Source organism: Cynoglossus semilaevis, chromosome 9 (assembly GCF_000523025.1).
Source record: "Cynoglossus semilaevis isolate Cse_v1.0 chromosome 9, Cse_v1.0, whole genome shotgun sequence".
In the NCBI taxonomy this organism is placed as follows: Eukaryota; Metazoa; Chordata; class Actinopteri; order Pleuronectiformes; family Cynoglossidae; genus Cynoglossus; species Cynoglossus semilaevis.
Window position 1 is genome coordinate 8,192,715 of NC_024315.1, and position 16,789 is coordinate 8,209,503.

The 16,789-nt window shown below is 39.6% G+C and overlaps 1 protein-coding gene across 1 annotated transcript in view; it reads right to left on the reverse strand.

Moving 5' to 3' along the window:
- The window catches only part of LOC103383733 (ankyrin-2-like), a 44,980-nt gene that overhangs the window by 18,258 nt on the left and 9,933 nt on the right, over positions 1 to 16,789 (reverse strand). Inside the window, 38 exon segments of the mRNA XM_025058270.1 lie at positions 1 to 645; positions 2,544 to 2,565; positions 2,657 to 2,689; positions 2,801 to 2,923; positions 3,017 to 3,142; positions 3,454 to 3,682; positions 3,796 to 3,892; positions 3,993 to 4,200; positions 4,297 to 4,508; positions 4,605 to 4,759; positions 5,145 to 5,243; positions 5,369 to 5,593; positions 6,134 to 6,169; positions 6,525 to 6,628; positions 6,764 to 6,839; positions 6,939 to 7,065; positions 7,318 to 7,390; positions 7,525 to 7,623; positions 7,758 to 7,856; positions 7,946 to 8,044; positions 8,289 to 8,387; positions 8,500 to 8,697; positions 8,999 to 9,097; positions 9,236 to 9,334; positions 9,460 to 9,657; positions 9,842 to 9,940; positions 10,059 to 10,157; positions 10,268 to 10,366; positions 10,733 to 10,930; positions 11,040 to 11,138; positions 11,260 to 11,358; positions 11,555 to 11,653; positions 12,436 to 12,459; positions 12,541 to 12,726; positions 12,821 to 12,919; positions 13,001 to 13,099; positions 13,278 to 13,376; positions 16,500 to 16,601. The exon segment at positions 1 to 645 is cut by the window's left edge and continues 64 nt beyond it. Of these exon segments, the coding sequence (XP_024914038.1) occupies positions 1 to 645; positions 2,544 to 2,565; positions 2,657 to 2,689; positions 2,801 to 2,923; positions 3,017 to 3,142; positions 3,454 to 3,682; positions 3,796 to 3,892; positions 3,993 to 4,200; positions 4,297 to 4,508; positions 4,605 to 4,759; positions 5,145 to 5,243; positions 5,369 to 5,593; positions 6,134 to 6,169; positions 6,525 to 6,628; positions 6,764 to 6,839; positions 6,939 to 7,065; positions 7,318 to 7,390; positions 7,525 to 7,623; positions 7,758 to 7,856; positions 7,946 to 8,044; positions 8,289 to 8,387; positions 8,500 to 8,697; positions 8,999 to 9,097; positions 9,236 to 9,334; positions 9,460 to 9,657; positions 9,842 to 9,940; positions 10,059 to 10,157; positions 10,268 to 10,366; positions 10,733 to 10,930; positions 11,040 to 11,138; positions 11,260 to 11,358; positions 11,555 to 11,653; positions 12,436 to 12,459; positions 12,541 to 12,726; positions 12,821 to 12,919; positions 13,001 to 13,099; positions 13,278 to 13,376; positions 16,500 to 16,601 (4,981 nt within the window).

Genomic DNA, 16,789 nt, shown 5'->3' on the forward strand with positions numbered 1-16,789 from the left:
AAGATTCCTGGGAACTAATCCTTTCTAGTTCTCCCTCTGAGCTACTACATCCAGAATGCTCCATGTCTCGTAGTTTCTTTCTAATGGGTTTCTTGATATCTGGAGGACGTCGTTTTCCATCACTTTTGACTACAAGTTGTTCAGATTTATTTGGGACATTACCCTCATGAGAGTCATTTATCTGCACATGACTCTGTTCAAAGGATTTATGCACATCAGTCCTTGTGTGTGAGACTATGTTTGTCATGTCTCTGGCCTGTACTGCAGTTTCACATGAGGTGTCAGTCTTAATGCAAATTTCTCGCACAATGGGCTCTATGAATAGAGAACTTCTCATATCACCCTTGCTCTCAGAAGACAAGCCCCCTTCATTTCTGATGTCACCACCTTGTGAGTTCTGACAACTGTATCTTCCTTGACTTTTAATCTCTCCTAAGTGATCAAACTTGTCAATAATCTTCTCCACTAAGGCTAAATCATCTTTTTCGTCTAAGCCTCTAGGCCAACTTGCCTCTTCTGCAATCAACACTGCAGATATTTTAATGTCAGACATATCTGAGAGAAGATCTGGGCTTGCAAGGGTTGCAGGATCGAGAAGTTGGTTAGTTCTCAGGGAGAATGTCTCAGTTGACTCTGATTCATCATCTTTAAATAATAATCAAAAGGGTACAGATAACAAGGGACAAATGAAGTGGGGAAGAGAGACATCAGAAAATTTTGATCAAGACAATGCCATGAAAATCCATCTTCATTTCACAAAGTAAGGAGAAGTCAGGTCAGAGACTGGGTCTTCAAAGAAGAATCAAAAAGAAGACTACCTCGAAGAGTTTGGAGCATTATCAATAAGCAAATAAAGTGGCGTAACAAAACTGGTAAAAAAAATAATGATGATCAACAGTACTAATGATTTAAAGTTTAGATACAATAGTATACAATATCCATTACCACTAGATGTTGTATTTAAAATGTGTTAAGCAATAAAATGATGCTACTTTTTTTTTTTTTACAGAAGAATGGAACTAGTTTCTTAAACACGGAGAATGGTTTGACAGAGACATGACTAATATGAAAACACAATCAGAGCCTCTAACAAGACAAATAACCAAAACACTCAGACCACACAAGTGCAGTCGCCGTATGATTTCTTATATTCTACTGGGCTTTATATATGCATGAGTAGATGCTCGCTACTTTAAAACAGTTGATGTCTTTATAATAATAAATACAGGATATATATATATATATATATATATATATATATATATATATCCTTTAATGATTGACAAAATCTTGTGCTAATCAGGACAAGAATGGAAGATAACAGACAAACAAAAAAGATTCTCAAGATTGTTTTTCTGACATGCAGGGTCATGTTTGTTTGCAAAATTATTTGTACAAGCACAAAAATAATCAATTTAATATTAAAACAATTTGTTGATTAAACCTAAACCTAAGAGGTAATTAATGTCCTGTAATAAATCATTACCTATAATGTTTACTATTATTAGCATACATGCTCCTGAATCATTAGATTAATAGATAGAACTTAATAAAGTTCTGTCTCTCTGTATCTACAAGCTTATAGTCTTATAATTGATTTCATGAAAGGAAGTGATAAAACACAGTTAAAAAGGAAATATTTTAAGGGACACTGTGTAAGATTTACACTTAAGGTGGGGAAGTCACACTTTGTGGTTGAATGTAATAATATTTGTATATTGTATAAGGTGTAAAAGTCTAATTTTGGGAAATACAAGAAAATCCCACTAGAAATTAGTGTACCCTCAAAAAAGATTAGTAAAAAAATTTACAATTGAAATATGGATAATGGTTTTATACAAATCTTACATAGTGGCCCTGTGAAAAGAAAAGGTAGCAGCTAAAATCGCTAAAAATACATGACAACATTAATAAAGCAAAAGAAACCCTAAAAAACGTAACCAATTAACAAACACCACAGTGCTGTTTGTCAATTATTTCTATGTAAAATATTTTGTATGCCACTGGTAAAACTGTTGAAATGAATGTAATGTTTTAATAATGATCGTGCTAATGTCCTGTCATTATTTTTTATTGCAGTGACTCCTTATGGTATTATTGTTCTATAAAAACCAAACTAGTGTAAGTTGATATGAACACAATTTGTTCAATCACAAAATCAATACTGTTAGAAGGATGTCGGGATGTTTGGGATGCGGGGGAAGGTGACGGGAAAATGATCAGCCATAGCATAGCTGTCAGTAAAAATATTCAACTACAGAATTAGTAGAAACAAATTAAGAAAGCAGTGTTATTTCAACCACAACACAACAGTAAGGACTTCTTTTGGCTGATTTTGAAATATGTGCTCTTTAAAACCACAGTTACCTGTCGAGTATGTTAGACCGGATTCAAATAGTGCAACACAGTAAAAACTAAAGATAAAAACTTTGTTCTTTCTAACACACGTAGCTGTGTATGTGGACTGGCTATTTAATATGCAAAATGTCCCAAATTATCAAGTATGACAACCCACAATAATAAAAAAATAGAGTTTGGCTTACATTTCTTGTCACTCTTTTCACTCTGCAAGAAGAAGATAAGAAAACGTAGAGGATTACAACCCAATAACAATTTTTGATTTTTGTCATGATTGAATTACTGTAAATAATTTTACCTCATCGTCTGCATCTTGGTCTGAGTCCGACTCCTAAAAAGAGCACAACAGAGTCAACAAATACTGTTGATGCAAGTAAAAATAAATCAATTATTATTGTATTATTCTGCTACATAATACCTTTACGTATGTACCTATACATACCTTTGAGTATGCTGGGAGGGTGATGTTGAGGTTGCAAATAGCGGTGTGATGCAGACTTCGGTAGGTCCTTGGTTCCTTTGTAAAGGACAAACGACCACACGGCTCTTGCGCTGTGTCTCTAATCTGCGTATGGGTAATTGAACAAGCCAATCAATTAAGACGTTTGAAAAAGCTTGTATGATATGTATAAAATGCTCATGCCAAATGTTGTCATACTTTGATGAAGAGAGCCAGTCGATTCTCTTTAAAGGCAAAGAAGCTGAACACATGGTGTTGTCCAGTCTTGGTGAGAGGCACAAGATTTCCGAAACAGTCAGCAAATATAGGTTTACCCTCCAGCACCTGTGTGTAGATCGACAGATGTTTAGACATTTACAGACATTTACTGTCAAATAATTAAGGCCTTTATTCCAAATATAAGTGTTTTTTTCTAAGAGATATTATGTGTTCAGTTAACCATGCTTTTCTTATATATGTATATCTATAATAGGAACAACTAGCAAAAAATGTTTTGCTCTGTAATTTAAATAAAACCAAACAATTTACTTATATATTTAAAAAACCAAAACCAAACAATTTACTTATATATTTATGTATCAGTTATCCCTTTTTTTATATAATTTTCCTCATCCAGCCCCAGCCTCACTCTGCACCTCAACATCTCGACTGCGGGCGACTTCTGTAAAGTTCTCCTGCTGCTCCAGGGTTTTGTCCATCTTGTCATCTGTCATGCAGAAACATCGCAGGCGGGCCTCAATAGGGTCTAGTGTTTTGGCAAAAATAACAAACTTGGCCATGTATGGAACACAGATGATCTCTCTGTAGAGCTGTGAGGCAAAACTGACAGACTCCTGGGTCTGTCTACAGTCTATCAGCCAGAACCTGGGAAAAGGAAAAGGATGTTCAGTCAGTATTATACAAAAATTTAATTCCAACATCATTCTATAAATCTGATTTTATTAGTCTATCTAACATTACGTAGTGAAGGGACGTACCTTGCGGAAACATTTGTGGTGAAGGAAACACATTGGTTTACAAAGGTGAGAGGTGTGGAGCCAGTGATGTCTTCCCATTGGGCAGGAGTGGTTCCACCTAGAACAAAGAAGGCAAACTCTCTCAGTTTGACTTATACTTGTAGAACAACAAACAAAGATGAGGCCTTTTACTAATTCTTTCATAAACTAAAACCTACCAGTAATACTGCAGAGTAAACGTAAAGTTGGAGTGGCTCCACTGTAGACAGAGTTTTGCTCATCGGTGTTGAAGGTCTTGGGAATTGGGATTGTCATGGTGATTGGTTTATGGAACTTCCGCCTCCTTGGCTCCAGAGTTACGATTCCACTGAATGTGGCTCTGTTACCAAGAATCTTTCTCACCACATCCACATCAATGGGTTGCGCCTGTGACAGAGTGTGAAAGCCCATTTTAAAGTAAAAGCTTTCTTGATTCTGTCAACAATGACGCAACAGCCTTTCTGAGGAAAACACTGTATGTACCTGTAGCCCAACTCGGATTTTCTTGGTTAGGGCTCCTTCAGGGAAAACGGCCTGGACCTGCGGCACAAGAGTGCTGCTAAGGACGCCACCCTCTGGTCCAATCAATTGACTGTCTTGTTTTATCCGTGAGACAACGGCAAAGTACTGTGGGAAGTCCCGGGTGATGATGCGGCATATCCTTTTCTTCTCAAGCTCCTCAGGAGAATCAAGTTCTAAAATAAAATAATTTTTTAGAGTGAGTTGCTTCTAGTAGTTGATGTATACTTCTAACTAAACATCACACTCCCGGCTTATTTTAGATCCCATACTTTCGTCCATGCCATTCAGGATCTGGTTGAGTTCTTCTTCGGTGAAGTCACAGTGGTGTTCCCTCCAGCTCTCCCCCGTCTCACTCCTTAGGATCACTAATTCTCTCTCTGTGCCTCGCAGAGCAGCAAAATGAGGAATTTCCACGATCACAGGCCTGAGGATGAATGCAAGGAATGTCAAACACAAACTTAACCTGAGTGAAAATAGACACAGGGATACTGGGTTTAAAATACGGCGTAACCAATGAGGAAAACTCAAAACAGGAAAACAGTTTATCACAACATAATGCTTTAAAAAATGTAATGCTTGGTGTTGGAGACGACACATCAAGGAAAACAAAATCATACGTAACAACAAGTCAGGGGAGTTCAAATTTAAATGGACATCTCAAGAAAAGAAAAAAGAAGCAAGTCACAAATAAAATATCAATGAAAACACACATGAACAACTTAAAATTGTGAAAAATCGATGGTGGACATCGTGAAAAATATGCAACCAGGATTCCAGATTGGTAGGGTGCCTCACACCCTTAGTCGTACCCGAGGAACTTGGTTCCTGGAGGACCCAGCTGTAGAATACGACTGACCAGGCTCTCGCCCTCATTCAGAGGGGGCGGAGCTGTGGGAAGGTGGAGCTTACTGATCCATACGCAGCACAGAGAGGAAGCCGAGAAGAAATCATGAACACACACCATAGCTACGTAAACAAGCACACACACAAGCTGGAGATTACACAGCTTACACAAACACAGACACACACTCACCCCAGGAACTGAGCTCCAGTGGGCCCTACTTCTATGATGCGACCTGCAAGTCCTTCGCCCTCCACCATCGGGGGCATTGATGCTAGGCGATGTCTTTTTACAAGCCTGCATGTCACCCGTGTAGGGGCGGAGCACTTCCTTGGTGGCACAATGATGCGTAGGCCGTTGTGACGACATCCACGCATAGCGCCACCTCTGGCATCCACCATGAAGCTGACCAGGAAGCTAAAAAAAAGGAGCCAAAAATCATCGAAGAGGAATTTAAAATTCAGCCTTCATGCAGAGTAGATGTGTTTATATTATATGTGTATTTCAGTGCAAGTCAGGCCAGTAAAGTACACCAAACCAATGCTTTGTCAGAACCAATATGAATAAATTATTCATATTTTTAGGTGTTTTTTTTTCATGCAGCAGATTGTTATAGTTTTTCATTCACACCTTCTTCACACTTTGACTCAGGAAAAACTGACATCCTTATAGAGTTCTTGGATCTTCAAGGAACTCTAGCATTCCAGATGTCCATTTCTAGCTTCTAATGATATATCATTTTTAGGAAGGAATAAAACGTTTATTTAACTTACATGTTAAACTGTTGGAAATTTAATTCGTATCATGTAACAACAACAAAAAAGTTAAGAATCCATTGGTCTCAGAACAGGGAGATCATGCAAGTCAAGATCCATGCACACATCCAAAATGAGAGACAGGTTTTGAAAAGTAAAGGCATGAAGAGAAACACAGTTGGCAAAATTAAGCGAGTATCACCTGCTGTTGTCATGGTCTAGGCATGGAGAAGAACGGCTAGAAGCAGACACAAACACACACACACACGCACATACAAACACACACACATACATGTTCACAAATACAGCCAACACAATACAGGAGTAATGAAAAACGAATGAATAACCAATATGATGAGAACTGAACCTAAGAAGAATATAAAATGAACTAGTGAAAAATTACAATCTATTAACATCAGACACAGAACATAGAACAGTGGTTGTGAACAATCAGCAGAGGAAAAGGTTTCCACTTTGGCCACTAGAAAATACTTTATGTAAGTGTTACAGAGATAGATAAAAAACAGAGTGTGTGTGTGCGTGTGTGTGCGTGTATGAGAGAGCGACAGCTACAGAATATACTGTGTGTATACCCAGAGTGCAAAAGACTGGAGGACAGCACCACATTATCAAGGTGCTCAGCACCCCAGCTCAGACGGAACGATTCTTTATCGTGCTCTCGAGCCAATGCTGACACCTAAAGATCAACAAACAAAACCAAATCAGAAGGACTTAAATGATGTCAAGGTGTGTACTGTAAATATTTGAACTACTATCAACAAACAAACAGCATAAGTATTATTATTACGTACTGTCAGTGTGTTGATCTCACCTGGTGACTTGTGAGCATATCCTCAATAAGAAGGCCTTCCCTCTGATGGAAACTGTGGATAGGAGTGTGTTGCTGCCTGTAGGGGGCGGCACATCAGATTTGTTCCAGTTATGTTTCCGCTTATCATCCAAATTAAACTTTATATAACTTTATTATTGCATGTAACAACTTTGACCTGTCCAGGTTGTGGCTCATGTAGTTGAAGCCGTCCAGGTAGTGTCCTGGAAGAGAGTCATCTCCCAGCTCCCTGAGATCTTCTGCTCTCAGATACTCCCCTCCATCACCTGTCATTGTGTCCTCACCTTTGAGACAAATATTAGGTATTTGACATGTTTTAGAACAAAAAAAACATCAACATTCTGACTATACTGTATAGACACCACGGTCAGAACAAACAGATCTGATCTTTTTCTGTAAGGCAAGGGGACTAACCACACCCACAGCTGATCAGACTATTGCAGCAAAGAGGAAGCTCAAATATCGAAGCTCATTTTAAACACTCTTTTGTTCAGACAGTTTTATCACTATCTTCTCTGCCTGTAACAGTGTCTCACCTTCATCATCAGAGACATCAAGAACCTCTGTCATGGTCTCAGGGACGTTAAGCTTGTGTTTCTCAGTGACCGTCTACAGTGACAAACATTCAAACGAATTTAAAAGAAAGAAAAATGAAACACATAAAAACATAAAAACAACTTTGTTAAAAATATGCAGCTGAAAAATGTTTAAAAAAAAACTAAAGAAAAAAAAAGTATTCGCACTGTTGTAGTAGTAATGATCTCCTCAGTGACAACTTTCAGGGTGTCCACCACAGAGATGTAGCCCAAACGTTTCGCAATGGACAGAGCAGTGTTTCCATTCTTAAAGAAAGCAGATCAAATAGATTAGTCAACTGTTTGTTTACAAAATTGTGTATTGTGATTTATTTTTATTTTTTTTTACATTTACCAGTGTGGTAGTTGTGTATTGTGATTCTTTTTTTTTTTACATTTACCAGTGTGGTAGAATTTGGTTTGGCTCCATGCTGCAGCAAGACATTGATTATGTGAGTGTTCCCCTGTTGTGCTGCCTGGTGAAGCGGTGTGTAGCCATTCTGTTAAAAATTAAACATGATTTTTAATGTCAAAAGGTTAATTCATAAATTACAGATAGTTTTGCTGCAGATCTTACATGGGAAATTACCTTAGTTTTGGCATTGACGCTGGCTCCTTGCTGTAAGAGGAAGTTCACCATCTTGGCATTTCCATAGTGACAGGCCACAATCAGGGGTGTGTATCCAAGCTGCATGTTAGAGAAACATAACAAAGACAGTGTATATTATTTTAAGGGTCAACTTTCCGAGTCTGAATAAGAATTGGAATTTATTGCCAAGTACAGTCACACATACAAGGAATCAAAATGTTATTAAAATGTATACATTTTAAAACGATGGTAAAACAAAGATGAGAGTTTTGATCAATATTTTGAATATTTTGCATTCACCTATATATTTACTATTTTTTAAATATATCTTATTTAGTTTTACCTTAGTTTGCTGATCCAAGTTGGCGTCATGTTTTGCCAGCACTTCTGCTGCACTGACCTTTTCCTCCTGTGCTGTGAGATGCAAAGGTGACAGGCCCGTCTGTAACACAAATCACACCATGTACATGACTTATAATATACACATGAACCTTGGCTGCATGCACACAATGGATGTGATCCATCCCGAAGCAAGAGAGTGACAGGGTACTAACCTTGGTGGCTGTGTTGACATGTGCTCCTTTGTCCATCAGCAGACTGACCATCTCAGCATGTCCCTCCTGGGCTGCCAGGTGTAGAGGGCTGACTCCCTGCTTGGTGAGAACATTGGTCTCTGCCCCGTATTGCAGCAGAGCTAATGCTATGTTCTTCTGATTCTTCTTGGCTGCAATGTGGAGAGGAGTGTAGCCATTCTGGACAGAGAGGAATGTTAGCTGTTAAATGCTGACACTCAACAGATCTCATCAATAACCCAGGGCTTATCATCAAGGTAAGATACATCATTATCCATGCATTAATAATTCAATGAACAGAATGTCAACAGCAAAGTCTTTTTTTCTATTTCCACTGCTCACTATCTGATTTCTAATAATGTCCATCCCTGCCAGTCCAGTGAAAATCTCAGCATTTCCATTCATTCGCTTACTTTCACACGTCAACTCTGCTAAATGAATCACATTATTTTAGTTAATGATTATTCACTCTCGGCTCTACCTTTGCAGTACAATGAGGAGATGCTCCTTTATCCAGGAGTAGTAAAGCTACTTCTCGGTTGTCGTAGTGAGCTGCAACATGCAGCGGAGTAAGGCCATTCTAAAAATAGAGAGAGGATTTTTAGTAAAACTGGCAGTAAAGTGGCACGATGATGTCATCTTAATCTTATGTAAGATTATTTGATGTCCCTGAATAAAAATGTCTGCTTCTTCATGCAGCACCTACAGTCCAGCTCACCTTGCCAGCATCGTCAGAAAGAGCTTTTTGCTGCAGGAGAAGTTTTGCTACATCAAGGCTTCCATACTTTGCTGCTACATGTAGGGGCGTAAATCCTTTCTGTGATGCAAAAAGACTTGTCAATTCCAAAAGAACAATTAAAACAGGACTTTCAATTTCCACAATAATTATTCTTACTATGTTTCACATGGTACAGTATGCACCACATCCTGTCTCACCCTTACCTTAGTGGCAATTGAATGGGATGCTCCTGCCTCCAGCAGCACAGCAGCCGTTTCTACCTGACCCTCCCTGGCTGAGATGTGGAGAGGAGTGTGCCCATTGGTGGTGGCAGCATCAGGGTGGGCCATGTGTTGGAGCAGTAACTGGACTATATCTGTTTTTCCTAAGCGAGAGGCAATGTGGAGTGGGGTCTGGTCCTCCTATAGGTGAGAGATAAAGTGATGTCTCCTCAATCATTTTAAACAAGAAGTACAAAGTGGAGAGAAAGATGTTTCAGAGAGACACGGCCCCAGAGTATAGAAGTCTTCTTTCCACAAAGGGAAGCAGATCAAATCTGCTTAATGGTAATAAAAATACATTTTAATGACACATCTGCTGACTTACTCTGGCCATGGCGTCGACCATAGCTCCATTTCTTAACAAACAGCGGACCACTTCCATCTGACCTGCTCGTGCTGCCATGTGTAGAGCAGTTTCACCACGCTGTAAAAGGACAATAGGTATGAGCAACAGGAAACATCCCTAAATTAAAATTAAATTTTAAAATACCTAATCACAAATTAGCTACAAAAAAAACTTATTTACTGGAGATCCCACTCACAATGTTACGAACATCGGGGGACGCTCCATTCTGCAGCAGTAGGAGAACAATGTTCAGGTGTCCCATAAAGGCCGCTACATGAATGGGAGTCAGGCCGGACTAGAAAAGAAGAGATGAAGAAATGTTTAGATGAGATGAGAGGGAAGACACAGCCTCAACTGTTTTTAGTTGACAGTTGGAAACGAACAGAAAAGAAAACAAACTCTCACCTCAGTAATGGACTGAATGGAGGCTCCATATTTGACCAGCAGTTCCATTACCTTCACCCTGTTCTTCTTACAAGCAATGTGGAGAGGAGTGAAACCATTCTGCAACAACAGCCACAACAAACAAACAAAACAGTAAAAAGATTACGTTTTAAATACAATGTCGTCTTGTCTTTTTTCTAGGACAGGGATTCGCAAAGTTTTAGGCTGGGTTAGTATTAGTTAAATGGTACAAAAGAAATCTAAACTTTCAAAGATAATTAAGCACATTTGATGTCTGCCGCCCTCTAGCGGCATAAATTGCAACGACAGTCGATTCGTTGTAATGCATGAAACAGAAGGACTGACATCAGTCTTTATCATTCCTTGTCCCAGTGTTTGGCGGGCCAGTTTAGAAAGCCCAATGGGCCTTATGCGGTCCACAGGCCGTAGTTTACATATGTCTGTTGTACCTTTGTGTAGACCTACCAGTGCTCTAGCATTGGGATTGGCCTTCTTGTCCAGTAGCAGCTTGGTAACTCTATAGTGGCCACAGTGAGCTGCAACATGCAGCGCTGTGAGGTAGTCCAGTGTGACATCATCAACAGGGGCCTTGTGCTGCAGCAGGAGTTTAACACACTCCACATGGTCTCCCTGCGCTGACATGTGCAGTGGGGACAGTCCATTCTGTGGGGAAGTATTCCACACATCAGGAGGTCAAAGGACATTAAACTACAGCAAAAGCATAACAGCCTAGATTTCTGGGTACGGTTTGTCAGAGCTCACGTGGACCTACTTTGGTTCTGGCCAAGTTCGGGGCCCCTCTCTCCAGCAGCAGCTCCACCGCAGGGTCGTGTCCACTCCTGGCTGCACAGTGCAGCGGAGTCAGTCCATCCTGAAACACACATACATGTATAGTCATCAATCTGATCTTTGCTCTTTGTAAAAGACAAAACTGGCATTAAAGAGAGTACTCACAGTAAAATGAAAACTAATGTCCAAATATTAAAGCTTACCCTGGTTTTAGCATCGATTTGAGCTCCTCGGTCCAACAGCAGTTCTACCATGTTGGTGTTGCCTCTCTTAGAGGCCACATGAAGAGGAGTTATTCCATTCTGGGTGAGAAACAAAATGCAGATTTTGTAAAATTGTTCAAGCTTTTAATGAGCTTGACTTGAACTGATAACTGAGTATTTTTAACAACAATGTCACAAACACTGTGATACTGCAAAAGTTGAATTTAAACTTGAGTTTGACTAAATGGAATTGTAGCATGTAGAAAAATATAAATGGATGAATATTAGATTGTACCCTCGCTGTGAAGTCCACAGCAGCTCCTCTGTTCAGCAACAGGGTGGAGACATTCACGTTACCATAGTGAGCTGCGATGTGCAGGGGGGTAAACCCACTCTGTTCAGAAAGAAAGAAAGAAAGAATGACGACAAATGAGTTTTTAAACTATAAAATATGAGGATATGAACTTTACTGAAGCGGCATGATGATGAGGCAGTTGAAAAAAGCATATACATAAAAACGACTCCCTTAAAAAAACACATGCATAAACAATATGAGCAAAATGCAGTCACTCTGTCATGCACTGTAAAACTGCTGAAATAAGAGACACCAACTGGAAAACAATTGAACTTCAAATGTGTGAAGCAGCTACAGTATGTACAATGTGTGGACAAACAGACTTGAAATGAAAAGCTCTATATATTAAACATCTATATACAGAAAGTCCTTACCTTCCCATTCTGATAGACATGATGCAATTTAATTAAGAAACAAAGTTAACTCAAAGATCCAACAAAGAAACTATGGTAACATGCTCAGAAGTATACATGCTACAGAAAAATATCAATAACTTTATTTAACAAAGGTTTACTTTCTCAATTTAGAACACATTATATAAAGGTGATAATTAAAAACAAATAAATAAATCTAAATTAATGATAAAAACGTACACCAGGGTTTAAATAGTGGGTTTAAATACAACATACTTTTGTTATTAGCCATGCAGCAGTGTATGTTACGGCAGAGACAGCTTCATGCGTTCACGGTATTGACATAACTGTTACATGCAGGATTGGTTAACTTCCAGTAATCAAGGGAAAGACAAGAACACAATATTTTAAAAGGTGGTCAAAAGTGACGAAATGTTATCGAGGTGAAGAAGGTATGAGTCAGTATACCTCTGTGGTTCTGTTGACCATCATCTGGAGAAAAGAAATAAGGTGTAGGTTAAAGTAAAGCTCCAATCACAACATTTACCAAAAGACCTCCTCCTTCTCCCTTACCTTAGATTGGACGTCAGCGTTGTGGTCATTCTGGAGCAGCAGTGCAGCCGACTTTGTGTCATCTTTGCGGGCTGCGATGTGCAAGGCTGGCAGTCGCACCTTACCCTTAGTGTCATGTTCCAGCAGTAGGGAGACCACCGAGTTGTGACCCTGCTGGAGAGCAATGGCCAGTGGAGTGAAGCCGTCCTGGATCAACACACAAAGTAGAGGAAGAAAAATGAGAAAAATGACTCTCTACTCTAAAGACTGTAACACAGAAATGTGTTTGATGTTATCTAACCTCTGTAGCAATGCTCTGGTTCCCATCACTTTCCAACAGGTATCTGACCACTTCTAGGTGACTTTCCTGGGCAGCCATGTAGAGTGGGGTGAAGCCATTCTGTGGAGTGGATTATCATATTAATGAACATGATCAAAGCGTAAATTTTGACAGACCAAATTAATAAGTATTTTATTTTACCTGTGACTGAGAATTGACATCTGCTCCTCTCTTCACCAGTAGTCTGACAACGTCCCTCTGTCCTGCCAAAGAGGCAATGTGGAGGGCAGTGTTCCCTTTCTGCAGAGAGCAAGAGAGAGAGATGGGAGGTGGGGGTTATTCAACACGTGTTTTCATAATTGTTCTCCTCAAAAGTGTCTGGGCTGAGTGTAGAAAATGTAAGGGAAATGATAAGCACAATTTGTACAAAACACTGTCATCATCATTGTCTCAAGGTTCTTATAATGCCAGGGTGAACCTTGGTAGAAGAATCCACCGGTGCTCCTCTCTCCAGCAGCTCCTCAACCAGATCTGTGTGTCCCTCTTTGGCTGCCAGATGTAAGGCATTCAGACCATTCTGGAGATAAAAAACATCAATAAAATAAAAAGCTTGTTAAAAGCTTGTTATTTGTGCATTCTTGTGGTTGTTGTAGCAAAAATGTGCTGGACATGAGTTGGCAGATTGTGTTGTAGTGTGGAGTTATGAAAATGACCAACATCAATTCACTGCCTGTGGAAGTAAGGCCTGAATATTTTTGCATAATTACAGCAGTGAAGTCCACCCCTCACCAGCACCACACACACACACACACACACGTTGATCACATAGGAAATTTGGGCCACTACATTAAAGTGAGGTTATTAAATCAATTTTATACTGTACTTAAATGTAACCAAGTTAGCTTGTGTATTACACTTATAACGTGACAAATCGCCTATATTATTATATAACATTAAGAACGGTATGATTTTTTTATACAAAGCAGAAATGAACACATCCTAATAATACTGTTATTGACAAAGGAAATACCAATATTGGTATTCTGGAGGGCAGAGGTGTGGCAGTACGTCACATGTTTTAGATCTATGAAGTAAGACGGTTTTACACTTGAGCTATGATAGGCGGGCAAAAGAACTGTTTACATCCGTCAGATATTCTATAGTTTCCTGATAAAGAGACACTGACTGTATTTAACATAAACAAAAGAGGACAGTTTCACCTCATCTTCTGCATCTTCCATCCCGGACTGTGTCTCTCCACCAACCCTCAAATCCATTTCTTTCCTTTTCTTTCAAATCAAATGTCAGCCTCCTTATGTCTTCTGTCGTCTCAATGCCTTTGTAATTGTTTCCTACGCTCCTATACGGGTTCCGCCTCTATAAATGCTGTGTCACGCCGGGTTGATAAGTGATGGAGCGCCTGCTGGCGCACACAGCTACGTGTTCCCTAACTCGCCTACTGTCTGGGTGGGAACCGAAGCTTTGTGTCTTCTTACTCCTCTGCAACCGCTGCCAAATGGAACTTTGGACCCAGAGGCTGGTTCAACTGCTACCTTCTAATAACTCATCATTGGCACTTTGCTTCTCTCTCTCTGCCTCTCTCATCCTCTGGGTTGCCAAATGCCAAACAGTCAAAGAGGTATCATGTTTCTGCACAGTCACTGAGGCTATGTAGGACATAAACACACATACACACAAACACACACGTTCATATTTAGACAACCTATTTACAAAAACAGACTGCATTTTTTTCAGAATCTTAGAGACAAATGTGTTTAAGATCTTCTCTTTTCTTAAGAGTTAATTGTCTCCTGTACTAGGGCTGCCCTACCGACAGTCCAGTTCTGCCTCCTGTTAAAAAAAACCTGGACCAATACTGGGAGGAGAATGGTCTGTTTGAGATTCGAATGGGTAAATCTTTGAATTCCATAGGTGAGATAATGGATCAAAAACACTTTAAGCATACACTTAATATCATTAAAAAAAACAGAGAGCCAGAAAAATTAATGAAAAATGACTGTGGTTCAGCACAGACAACCGCCACCTGAACTGAAGTCCACAAAGTCAAATCCATAAATCAATTATATTGAGAAATGCTGTTTGGTTTTCTAGGACAATTTTTTCTGGGATTTAATGAAAAACTATTGAAATTTGTCCAAGTTAAAACTTGATTAAAAGAAAGTTAAATGAAACTGAATTTCATCATGGTGGAGGAGGAATACCATCCATGTTATCAATGGGGAAAATTTAAAAGCTAGCGGTGTGCCTGTTGTGAATTTCTTCAGCAAACATGTAGGATAAAAGAGAGGATGTCTTTAAATTGAAAAGCGGTGTGCCTGTTGTGAATTACTTCAGCAAACATGCAGGATAAAAGAGAGGATGTCTTTAAATTTACCTTTTTGTCCGTGCATGTCTTCGCTGATGTCTAAAGCCTATCTAGTTTTTTCTACTTTTCTTGACTGACCTTTCAGAACAATCAGGACAGAATAGGTTCAGCCTTCTATCACTCTGATATTAAGAATCTTTTAACTTTAAATGGCAGCATATCAGAGTAGTTTTCAAGTACCACCAGAAGACATTGCTAGGGACATTTTCTATAGGAACCACCTTTGTGTTACTGCCACAACAAGAACATTCAAAAGGCAACATTTAACAATCTTGAAGCTAATAAATGCAATCTTGTGTGTTTTTGTTTATTTTAATGTATTAACACAACCATCTCTCAGCAGAATGTAGATCTAGAAAATGGATCCAGCTACAAACCCTTTGTGACAAAGGATTTAAGAACTCGTGATCATGCTAACATGGAGCCAAACAGCTGCTAATCTCTCGCAGTATCACTATCGGCTAAAAGCGCTGAGTGAAATGTCAAACACACACGGTGGAGGAATACATGCATATGTAAGTATGTACAGACAGAATGCACACATTCACTTGTAGATGCAAAATCTTACGGGGGGGAAACTGCATTTGGTTCCCTATATTCTGTACTAAAATATGACTTAACCATGGCTGAGCAATCTCTCTCTTTCTCTTTCACACACATACACATACAGAGCCACACTCACAATGCAACAGGAGACCCCTGCCCTTCTGTCAGAGATCAGATGATCCCATTTGAACAGGAGACCAAATATATTAGTGACATTTTCATTTATATCACACTGATGCCATCACTGTGTGTGTGCGTGCGTGCGTGCGTGCATGTGCCCACTCCCATTTTCCAACCGTTAGATAAACACTGTGTCACTGTTTACGCTGTTCAAACTGACAATTATATACCAAACAACACGCTGCACGTATCCATGTTCCCTCTGCTCTTAGACTGCATCTTGTGACTGCTGTAAATAACGCTGACATGACGGTGCAGGGGCTTGAGTCGTGGGTTTTTATTTTCTTTTGCTTCCGAAGCCTTGCTGCCCACAGGAATGTGGGTGGGAGTGGGAGTGGGAGAGAGTGTGTGCGTGTGTGTGTGTGGTGCTGTGGAGGGGGTGTATCAACAGCTGTCAAGAGGAACCTTCAACAGCAACATGAGATTGGGTGAAAAAGAAGGTGTGGTGGTCTATGGGGAGGGGTTTGAATGTTTTGCTGGTGAAAATGCTTTAACATGTCATCGATCGATACTAGATCATGTTGAAGAAAAGCAGCACAGCAAAGAGACTAAAACTCCATTATAAGCCAGAGGTGTGAGGTTTCTTACCTGGTTACAGGTGCTGATGTCCACTCCATTTTTCAAGAATTCAAGAACTTTGTCAATGTTTCCAGCTCTCGCAGCTCGAAGAAAGCTGGTGTTACTGTCCGACTGCCGGGGAGACATAGAGAGGAAAACTGAAGTTTGATCTGGAACAACAATGCTTTTAACATTGATAAACATTTAAGCATATTGAACAGTCCAGTGAAAGTTCACCAGTCCAGCAACAGGCCACATACAGAGCCAAATAACTGCTGAAATATGTGATTATCCAAGCCATATTGAGGGTACCGCCCCTT